The 12003-nt window shown below is 39.8% G+C and overlaps 1 protein-coding gene across 1 annotated transcript in view; it reads right to left on the bottom strand.

Annotated features, from left to right (window-relative positions):
- The window catches only part of gpbp1l1 (GC-rich promoter binding protein 1-like 1), a 31571-nt gene extending 19786 nt beyond the window's left edge, over positions 1-11785 (bottom strand). Inside the window, exons 1-3 of the mRNA XM_038274260.1 lie at positions 11603-11785; positions 5020-6314; positions 4527-4641 (exon numbers count right to left, since the gene is read on the bottom strand). Of these exons, the coding sequence (XP_038130188.1) occupies positions 4527-4586 (60 nt within the window). The 5' untranslated portion in view covers positions 4587-4641; positions 5020-6314; positions 11603-11785. The remainder of the gene's footprint in view (positions 1-4526; positions 4642-5019; positions 6315-11602) is intronic.
- Between the last annotated feature and the right edge of the window lie 218 nt (positions 11786-12003).

Genomic DNA, 12003 nt, shown 5'->3' with positions numbered 1-12003 from the left:
ATTAAGGCCGAAGAATATGAAAGACAGAGGTAGAAGAAAAACGTGAAGTACAGAGGCGAATTAAGCAGCGTGAACGAAGAAGCAGCTGCTTATTTACTGGAGACCCAGTTAGCTTAGCATCCAGGCTGGTCTAAGCAGAGCTCTGCTGCTCTGAAAACTTTGGAGGCAGAATTTAAAGCAGGAACATTCTTTATGAAGAGAGCATAACTTCAACAAAATTGTCAAGGGGAACTTAACAGCAACTACATTCTAACATGCATCTGGTTCAAGATAAAAATCCATCTTCTAATCTGCATATCAGAGAATATGATCAAAAATCTTCTCATAACTAAGCCTTTTGAAGTGTTTGGGTTAATACCTCATATTGGCAACTTAAAAATTCATGATGGATTTCAACAGAAGAGGTTCTGAAGGCTACTTTATAGTTATAATAAATGAAAGATCATAACAAATGAGTTTATTATATAAATATATCTAACGAAACTGTGGACTCCCAAAGCATGACATCTTCTGCAAGAACCAAGATACCGTATTTTCACGACCATAAGGCGCACCGGACTAAAAGGCGCACTCTCAGTTATGTGTCCCATTTCTGTATTTAACACACACATAAGGCGCACCGGACTATAGGGCGCGTTTTTTATATAAAGGTACATGTCCTCTACTACCTTTAAATACCTCTACTGCGTATTTAAAAATACAGCGGGGGCAAAACTGAGTATGACTGTGCTTTATTCATGTATTTATTACAAAGTATTAATCAAACCTGGCAGCTGGCCGTGAGACAGACACATCGCAGATGACACAGCGCTGTGATCACTCCTAAATTAACTTAAAATCCTGAAACCTGCTGACGGAATATGTTCGCTTTTATTGCCGGTATCCTGGTGCCTGCAGTTTAAATTATTTAGATGAAAAACACCTGCCAGCAGCCGCGGTGAACCCCAGGCTGCCCAGCCTAGAGGCTGCTGATGAAGAGATTTCTGCTGTCAGCGCACCGCTGGTATGTGGGGGTCTGAGCGCCTCCGACAGAAATAGATAATCTGGATGAACTGACTGCAATTATTAAGTTTTCAGGTGGACTTTCTCACTTAAAAACATATTAAAACTACTTTATTCCCACTGATCACAGCAAATATAGCTGCAAGATTTAGATTATTTAGATGAAAAAACACCTGCCAGCCACCGCGATGAAGAGGAGGAGACGCGCCGGGGCTGCTGTTGAATTAAGTTTTCAGGGAGAAAAATACAGCGGGAGCAAAACTGAGTATGATTGTGCTTTATTCATGTATTTATTACAAAGTATTAATCAAACCCATCAAAGTCATCATCCTCTGTTTCTGAATAAAACAGCTGCGCTAAATCAGACATGCCAGTTTCCCCTTCTTCGCTGTCAGAGTCACTTTCCGTGCAGCGCAGCTCCTCAGAAATAATGCCGGCTTTTGCGAAAGCTTGAACAACAGAGCCAGCAGACACTTTAGTCCAAGCATCTACAATCCATCCGCAAACGGTGGCGTAACTTGCCCGGCGCTGCCTTCTTATCCTGAAACTGTGGTCTCCGTCGGTCATCCATCGCTCCCACGCCGCTCGCAGCCTTACTGTGAACGGCCGCTTCAAACCGATGTCGAGCGGTGGAAGCTCCTTTGTCAGACCCCCGGGATAACGGCGAGCACAGCGTTCATTTGATTCATCTTTTTTTCACATCGGCTGTGAGATGGGCACGCAGCGATGGTGATGCGTGGAAAAAACCACCTAGTCTTCTCAGATACACCTGCCTTTCATCATCTCCTCATCGATCCAGCCTTTTCATTTGCGTTAATATCATATGTCATCAGAGCGCTGTACTGTCTCGCTGTCAGCTCCCAGATCAGCTTCTCTGATTGGTTGATGCGGCGCGTCCAGCAGCAAAACTTCAATTTTTCCATGTCGAGCAGCAGCAGCGCGTTGGCGGTGCGTCAGATGCTTAAACGCTCCCGACATGCTGCACCAAAACGCGCTGCAGGACCTTTTGCTGCACCTATACGCGCGTCAACCATTGACTTTGCATGTAAACTCGCTGCTTCTGCTGCACCTGCTGGGTCCGGTTCACACCGATGTCGAGCGGTTGAACAGCGAGCACAGCGTTAATTTGTTTCCCCATGTTTTTCACATCAGCTGTGAGATGGGAACGCATGGAGTTACATATTAACAGCGATGGTGAGGGGTGGAAAAAAAACACCTGGTCTCCTTACATTCAGCCACTCTTTCATCATCTCCTCAATGAGGTGGTCTCAAAAGTCGCAGTTACAACACACATAGGGCGCACCGCACCATAGGGAGCACCGCACATTTTGAGGAAAAAAAAAGACGTTTAAGTGCGCCTTATAGTCGTGAAAATACGGTATTTGCTCTGGTTCTCATAATGGAAAGAACAAGAAAGAAGTTGGTTTTGTAACCAAGTTCCCCACACTTCATGTGAAGCTGGGCTGGCGAATTCCTAGAAAGTCCAATCCACGTTACCACACCCCAGAAAGAACATAACCAAATGGCATTTTTAGGTCGATAAGAACAGAAAAGTTCATATTTCCTTCTGCCTTTCCAGATGATCCTCAAAACTATCCATTACATAAAGATTTTCTGTTAGTATAGAAATCCACACCTGAAAAAAAATATCTGACCTGAAAACAAACTGAGGAAAGTTACTCCACTTTTCCAACACCAACCCCACGGCACGATGTTAACCATTGCCCGATCGCCCGGGGCAAGTATTTTTTATTGTCGGGAGAGTACAAATTTTATTGCATTTGCCCGCCGGGCAAGTGCAATGATCGCAAAAACAATACATTTATCACTCAAAATTACTTTAAAATCACAACATTCGCTGAAAATGATCCACAAGCGCTGCTGGCGCATCTTTGTTTTGTACACATTCTCGCGTGATTTGAAAAAGCTGCGTGATTTTACGCTAGATGCGTGATTCAGCTATCGGGGAGAGAATTCTGCAGAGCAGCAGCTGGATGATGAATTTAATCTATACTATAAAACACTCTAGATTAAAAATGATCAGTCAGGGATTAGGAAAATAATAATTGTATCCGCACAGTGTAAATATTTCTATCATATGGCAGTCTTCTGTACAGTGGTCCTACATTAAAAATTTTTCATTAAATTATTTTCTCTTAGACATTGGAGTGGTGCATTTAAATGTTATAGAGCTAAACAAGTTAAATTGGTGAGTAGTAGTAGTGTAAGTTTTTAACCTGTCATGTTTTTTTTTTTTTTTTTTTATCATTACAGTTTAAAGCAAAGTTTAGTTTGAAAAGAATGTGCAGGAAGGATTGAAAAGCATGTTAACACGGTAATGTAGGCTTGAGTTCATTATCTGACGCATGCATATACATACCAGGAACCTGTAAACCTACTGAATTACAAAAAAAACATTTAAAAAACAAACATGTTTCATTGATATATGTACAAAAATGAATATTAGGAACTATATTTATCAAACATTATACTGGGCAAGTAAAAATTGTTTCTGGGTAAATGAAATGTGAAAGTCGAACCCAAAATTTCACAACTTTTCACAGCTTCAGGAACAACTTTCAATCGAGAACAACCTGCGACAGAATATGGACGCAAAAATGAATTCATGTTTTGTTCTTGCAACTGCTTGCTTCACTTGGAGGACTCACGGCCCGAGAGGCGTAAAACAAAAACAATTAGAGAAATGGAGCAGATGAGACATGCTCTGTTTTTAATTGGGTTTATTCTATGAATTACTTTGTTCGATATCTTCTGAGGATCATCACTGGTCAGTTTTTATTTATTTAATGTGAAGACTGATATATTTTAAACTAATTTCCCAACAGTCTCGTAATTCTTAGGGGACTAGGATGGAACTAATTCAAATGAGAAGCAAACATCAAAACTGTCTCTGGTTTGTTGTCATTTACCATCAAAAAAATATCAAGCAGAGGCAGAACACCTTTAGAAAAATCACTTTCTTCGGCTGAGACCACCGAGGCCGATTGTTGTTCTCTCATGCTCAGCCACAAAGTAATGCTAAAACTAGCTTTTCTTTTTTACACAACACATTAATTAGTTTTAGAACAGTTTAACCAAAAGTATTAAAAGCCACAGTAGAGGATCCAAAGATCCACCTGTATGTCTGGGGCCAAAGTTTACAGAGCCTAAAGGAAGACAAGAAATCTATGAAACCGCTCCCAAATGAGTCATAAGTAGACAGCCGAAACGTCCTTGGTCTGATTAGCTGCTTAGAACATTTGATTGTTATAGATGTTTTCCTTATTAAGGTACTAAAAATCTCGTTGACCTTCTGCTGAACCATGCGCTGACTGCATTCATTGTCCCTGAGGGCGATTTAGCCCTGAATGCAGGCGCAGATACATTCAGGCCAAAGTCTTGCAGCAGTGACTGCAAAACCCCCCCAAAAAAACTGGCCTACATGACGGACATTTGAAAAACTTTCTCACATACCCACACAATGACAACAATCCTTTTTCTCACACGCACAGATAATTCCCTACCTTGGCAGGCTGGGGCGTGGAGAAGTTAAGCCAGGCAGGGACAAAGTCATGCTGCGCCATTTAGGTCCAGTGTTTCCGGTCAGTGGATGGAGGCATCAAACCTCATGGCCAGGATCTAATAAAATAATATCTGGGATTAAATTCAGACAAAAAGAATTCTGTTACATTCTACTACCTTCAACTATATGACATTCGGTTAGGTTATTTAGTGTTAGATTAATAAGAGATCCGTTAAAGGGTCAGAAAAAGGAAGCCATTAACATTTTTTGTATTTTGTAGAAAAAACAGCTCAATATGCTGCAGCTGGGAATTTGAAATTAGTTTTATAATAATGTTATTTAATAAATAATTCATTCTAACCACTAATAAATGACGGACACTAATTTAATCAATAAATATTGCTAAATGACAATAGTTATTCACTTTCTACACAGTAGTCATTCGTCTTTGAATGACTCTACTGGATAGAAACTGAGTAAAACTTGTAAATTACCCCAGAGTCTGTTGCTCTGAAGTCCTCTGCCTCCTCTCTCTGTCTCGCTGGCCTCGGTTCCTTAAGGCCGGTTGGCGCTGATCACAGACGGCGTGCACTGACAGATGGGAAGCGGTGCAAACAAAACCCCCACTCCACCTCGACCAGGACAGTGCAGTCCCTTTCTCCAGACGTAGATCCCTTCGTCCAGGATGAAACAGTCAAAAGTGGCTGTTGGAATGATCCGGAAACGCTGATCCAGAAAACTAATCGAGTGGTGTACCGGAAAGGAAGTCTATCGGGAACGGGTTTTCTATTTTGAATGTGAAATGAATCACTTCCTTCTGCACTCTTTGATTGAAACCTGTTGTGTTATGTCCCCGGAACTTTTGTTTTTAGTTGCAAAATTATATCTTTAATGTTTTGGAAGCGCCTGCCCCTATTGTCATGAACAAAAAACACTCAAACTTGATTGGGTGTAAAAGTGATTGGCAAAATGATTCGATGAGAAAAGTGATTTGTCCCCCGAGGCGGTGAAAAGCTATTCAGTCTTCTTTTTAGCGTAAGGAAAGAGTGGAAACCGTGTCCCTTCAATCATGGACAACAGTTGCGAAGCAGTCCTCACTTTTGACACCCAACAGAGGAAGAGAGACAGGCAATGCCCTGCCACACTGTGTGCCAGTACGCTACAGAGTCGATTAGCCCTTCACCGAATCATTTTCAAATCTACTTAGGCATGCAATAAAGAAAAATGTATTCAGAGACAGTCTTTTATTGGCAATGGAGGTCACTTAAAGCCACCGTTCACCTCATCAAAATGGTGAAAAGACCGTCAGAGTTTAAAGAAAAGATTTAGCAACGCAAAGTCACATGACAAGGAAATAGGTAAAGCTCAAAGTTACATCGCTGAAATTTTCAGTTCAGGCTAGTGAATTAGAGATGCTGCTGAGTGATACGTCATAATGCCAGTTTGATCTTTGTAATTCATATAATCACATTTGAAAGATGCCCATTTAACTAGCTGCAGTTTTCTGACTGGTGGACATGGAAGATTTCTACCTGATTTCATAGACGTACAATGTCAAAAGGCCTTGACGGGTGTCATTTATCGACAACTAAACTAGTCCAAAAACAGAGTCTGTGGTCAGCGGCTTGGTCAGCTTCTTTATCAATTAAGCAAAAGCAGATGCTAGAAAACAGCATGTATCCAACGTTTGCAAAGTGGGTTGCTCCTTCTTTAATTATGATCTCCAAGACTCGCTGCTTCAGTGAAAGTTTCACCGGTCTTGCCAACTGCTCGCAGGAACGGACTGGATCTGAAATACAAAACATAACAACCTTAAAACCATTAATACTAGAGCAGAATCAATATGGTTGATATGGCTTTCAGTTCCATTTGAGACTAGCCTAGCATATTCTGATTCTGAACAGACAATAAAGGAAACAGATAACACCCCACGATGCATTAAAACAAATTTCCTCAAGTTTAATCTAGTTTATAGTAAAAGCAAAAAAACATCCAGATACATTCTGTTGGCTGATCTATTTATATGCCAAAATAGCTGGAGTCCTTAAAATGTCCTGAATTTAAATTATTCAACCTGAGGATGTAGACTCTCTGCATTGATTTAGTAGAATATAATAAATTGTAAATGTCATGTATTGGTTTGAATGGTTTATTCTGCAGGTTTACTTTAATCAAAGTTGATGCAAACTTTGAAATTTTAGATGCCGCCTTTAAACAGTTGAACAAATACTTGTATATCTGTATAACTCATCAGCAAATATCAGATCATTTGCTGAAGCACATTCAGTTCTGAAAGGGTTGAATTTCAGGATCATTCTGGGGATTTAATGGAACACGTTGTGCAGAGTTTATTTAGCAAAAAGTATAGAACTTAAACATGTCTTAAAAATAAAATTGGCTGCACCATTGAATTCTAGGGATGGGAATCGAAAACCGGTTCCTGTTCAGAACCGGTTCCGTGTATTCCAATTCCATGGCACCATTTGGCAGCTAGCTTAACGGTTGTCTTAATGGTTCAAAGCAGCACCAGAGTCTAGCATTGGGAAGCACGAATAACGTCACGTTTTTTTACGAGAGTTACGCACGCGGTATTCAGTAAGCAAGTACGACGTGACCAGGCGCAAGTCTAGAAAAGCAAAACAAAAGCGCTCAAAAGTTTGGCAATCATTGCAGAGTGGCAATTACATCCGCAGGAGGAAATATATACGACCTGCAGAAACACCTGCGCACACAACATGGCATACATTTTAACGAACGCCGTGTTTTTCATGCTTCCGCACAGAAGCTAAAGTTACGACCAGCATGGAAGGCAACTCTGGTGGTAAGTGGCTAGTTTTATATCACTGGCTTTGCTTAATGTCGTTCCTAGTAATTCATATTTCTAGAAATAAACCAATTCTTTCCTCTGGGGTTACTAAAGATGCTACAAAGTTACTCCGTGGTTCAGGGAGTGAGAGAAAGGTGACGCTCGTTTATTTAAATTAGACGGAGATGAGTTTATTTCCAAAAATTGTACAGTAATGCTTTTTCATTAAAGAGATGCCTTCTCCATTAGATTTAGAGGACTGTGATGAGACTGGTAGCCTGGCTGGCTCAGAGGCTGGCAGCTCCCGTTAACTGCTTTCTGTTTTCACTGAGGCAGGCAGAAATGGAATGTCCCAGGCAAAGGTAGATGAATGTCACCGTCCACTTACCAAGTTCATTGTTTCACAGAATTGATAAGTGAATTGGAATCGTGAAAATCTTATCAATTCCCAACCCTATTGAATTCATTGTTGAATTTCTCCAATTCAATTCTCTTTGCCAACATAAACACAATTTTCTGCCTGAACAAAATTGAGAATAATGCTGAATTTCAGGAATCTAAGAAGTGCAGATTTAGACAAATTGGAAAAGTTTTCTGAAGCTGCTTGAAATCATGAGATGACAGCTTTTAAGTTTGAGAACAAGACCAGAAAGTTAAGCTTTCAAATCTATGAGCATGGCATAGTAAGAGCATGACAGCATTATAGCCAAAAGTTTAAAGAAAGGAGATGAACATTTTTACAAGTCAACTAGGACTGAAACAATTGGTCTGCCGGCTTCCGTAGCGTCGTGAACTTGCATGCGCGCGCTTTCCGGAAATCGTATACACTACTGTTTATGCTCTAAAAACAATCTAAATAACTTTGTTTCGCGTAAATTCTGGATGCTACCCACTCAGGACACTTGGAATACATTGGACGAGCAGTATGGAGGAATATTGACACGTTTTTTGTGGACTTTTATGGACCTGTCTCGGGCACCATAGACCTCCATTATTTGAATGTCAGCAGACAGCAAGAAGCCTCCCAGATCTCCAGATGCATTTGAGATATCAAAAAAGTACTCCAGAGTGTTGTTCAGCATGGGGGTGAGTAGAAAATGAAGGCTAATCATGTTTTGGGTGTACTATTCCTTTAAGACTTTGCATTCAAGATGAAAATCTTTCTCGTCTGTCAATGTGCTGGAGCCAGAACCTCATAAGTGGAAAAGTTTTAGTCTCACCTGGTTTAATTTCGCAAAAAGTATTTTTCAAGGAACCCATGGCTAGGGTTGGGAATTGAAAAGATTTTCACGATTCCGATTCCCTTTTCGATTCTATGAAACGATTCGATTCTTTATCGATTCTTTTTTCGATTCCAATTTGGGGAAAAAAGGAGAACAAACAGTTTGATTATCAGCATCAACTTTGTTTACTTAACTATTGCACAATCTTACAAACTCAACAAGATCAAGATGTCCACAGGAAATGTGAAACTGGAGTAACATCTGTGTTTAAATGAAAAATGAATACAAGAACAAACTTAATAACCAACCATGTCTAATAACCATGGGATAATAACCTATTTTAAATAACAAAAAATACTAATTATAAAACAGTAGTAGGGAAAATTAACAGTTCTTTTGCAGAAAGATTAGCATATCTGCTTTTTCTGGAAGGATACGGGATCTTTCAGCGCTTAAGGTGTCTCCAGCCGTGGAGAACACCCTCTCAGATGGGGTGGAGGAAGCCTGCACACAGAGGTAGTTTTCAGCCAGTCCAGATAGCAAGGGCAGCGTATCTTGCTTGTTCCACCACCACAGTGTGGCGCTATCCCTGCAGGGGATGGAGGGCAAGCTTTTATAGAGCTGGATTTCCTGATCTACCCTCTGGGCTAAGGAAAGACGGAGATTTGATTCACAAAGTCACCGCAGCTCGTTGTCTTCCTCCTCGAATAGTTCTTCCAACTTGCGTAACTTACGTAAAAAACGTGACGTAAGTCGTGCTCCCCAGAGCCGACGCTCTAGGCTCTGGTGCTGCGGGAATCGAAAAAAGAATCGTTCAGCGAGCTGCCAAACGATGCCATGGAATCGGAAAATACGGAACCGGTTCTGAACAGGAACCGGTTTTCGATTCCCATCCCTACCCATGGCTAGCTGATTATTGATCGATTAATCGAAAACATAATCAAAAGATTTGAACGATTTGCAAAATAATCGTTAGTTGCAGCCCAAACTTCAACTACAATGCAATTAGGTGGTCTAAACATGGAGACTAGGATTATGTTACTGGCTTGACAAATCTGTTAACGGGTTTTACGATCAGAAAATACGATAGTAAAAGGTGCTTTGTAGGATCTTTTTTTTTTTTTACTTACACACAGAATTTGAACCAGTTGAAAATAAAGTTCTTATTTTTCCTCTTAAACACAAAATGTATGTTTTTATTTATTTTCTTTTTTAGTTTTAGCTTGATTACTACTAGTGGTAATTTCTGGCATTTTGAGAGCATGTTTACTTCAGTAAAAAATTAAATCATGATAGCTGTAATTTATAATGATAAATGTTTCTTAATTCCAAATTTTAACCAAAAATAAAAATTCTTAAAAAAAAAAAAAAAAAAGATGAAACACACAAACACTAGACAGCAAATGGAGGGAGCAGCACTACATGCAGATTTTGTCATCACTTGCATGACATCTTTACAAGAAAAAGCAAAAAAAAAAAACATTGCTTATATCTCCTGGCTGATGTATCCGTCTATAATGTTTTTCAAGTTAATTGATTACCAAATTAGGTGACAATCATTTTAATGATGGATTAAACCTGAATATACATATTGTTTCAGCCCTAATAGACACAGTTGTTCCAGAAGGCCAATGATTCCCCAAAAAGTAAGATAAGGGCTCACAATTTAAGTCTGAAATCACCTTTAACTTTGTCAAAACGGTATAACTGAGGATTAAAATATGTGGGTAGGTTGGGGTAAGACAGATTAAAGGAGCTCTCCCATTTTTTTGATGCTTGTTGATGGTAAAAACAATTGTGTGAATGAAGTGGAACATGCCAACAGGACACTTAACGAGATGTCAGCAAATATGTGTGTCCAATGAACAGTAAAAAATCTAAAATATCTGCACCAAATAATCCTTAAAAAATTTAATAAAAATGGTTCAAATAAACCACCATATACCCAAAGTTATAAAACCAGTCATGCCAGAGATAAGTGTGTAAAATGACATCAGTTATAATCATGAAGTTAAATAAACAGCTCAAATTAAAAGGTAACTATAAACATGGAAGCTTGGATCCTAAAATAGAAATATGAAGGTTCTGAACTAAATATTTATTCAATTTTAATTCAAGGTAAAGTTGCTACCTATACCTACTTGGTTACACATTATTTACTGAAGAAGCCAGTGCAGAACCTGCTCGAAAAAACTGATTATTTAAAGAGTTTCTTCCATAATATCAGTAGTTTCAATGAAATGCAAACTCCAATTAATCTGGAGATAAGTTTTTAAATGATCTTGATGCCTTGTCCACTTTGGGCTTCATCCACATGGGCAGACAGGACTGGTTAACGTTTCCTCACTAAGCTATTACGTAAGAGCTCATCATCAATGAGTTGGCCGCGGACAGACAATTTACAACACAAATATGTACTTTGGTACCATACAACATAGATCAGAACCTACTCCATGCTAATCCACATAAGTTAGAAAAACACATCGGCTAACACCAGCTAATCGTAAACAAACCCAATGAGCAAAGAGTGCTGCAGGAATCCAATTCAACAGTTCCGCGCACGTTTCATTGAGCTAACTGGCTAAATTAAATGATTTAAAGTCATTCGGCATATTTCAGGGGACGAACTATTCCACTGTGCAACTCAATGAATTTCTAATAAATACCTAAATGTAGCGCCGTGATATTTGTTCCTCCTCCGCAGCTAGCAAACTGTCTACAAAACTAAGGTTCGCGTTAGCATAGCAACTGCTAGCAAAGAGCTGACATTAACTAGCCTGTTTAGTCGCCCGTGAAAGCAGTGGAGTATTTGACAAAAGTGCGCGTGGCTGGCTGGCTTAGTCGAGTTAAAATATATATACTATTGCCAGGTTGCATAAAACGGTCAACTTAAGCCACTGTCACGGGCATACAAAAGAGGTAAACAGACCTGGCTTGGCTGGAACAACACAGTTTCAAAATGGCTACCTTAGTAGCAGCACCACACATTTATCAGCCTGCTAAGTGCTAGCGAGCTACCTTGCAATGTTTAAAGACGATAGCGCCTACCTTCTCAGTAGCAAGGTGGTCTCAAGTAGAGAGGGATTCGCATACGCAGGGAGTCCGTTAACACAAAGAACGCGACTTCTTTCTATATCTGCAAACTTCTTCGAAAATCGGGCTGTCTACGTTTGTTTGGGTTTTAGGTGCGCTTACGACTGGCTCTGGCACTGAGGGATTCGAACAGCCTCAAACGTGCTGCGTTCAAGAACACTTGTTATTATGCAACTCAGGGAAGCTTTAAACTGTGTATCAGCGGAACCTTCCGATTAGCGTAGATTTAAACAACACATTAGTAGTCACACAGTTAAATAAAATTGCGAGTAAACATGTGAAATATATTTGTCTCGATTTAAGTATTTAAATAGCACGGTGCCAGCAATACCCACATTGGAACTGTGCAGCTTTGA

The sequence above is a fragment of the Cyprinodon tularosa genome, unplaced genomic scaffold (assembly GCF_016077235.1).
Source record: "Cyprinodon tularosa strain WSP-4 unplaced genomic scaffold, ASM1607723v1 ctg901, whole genome shotgun sequence".
In the NCBI taxonomy this organism is placed as follows: Eukaryota; Metazoa; Chordata; class Actinopteri; order Cyprinodontiformes; family Cyprinodontidae; genus Cyprinodon; species Cyprinodon tularosa.
The sequence above is the reverse complement of the archived record's forward strand: the minus strand, read 5'-3'. Positions and strand labels throughout refer to the sequence as shown.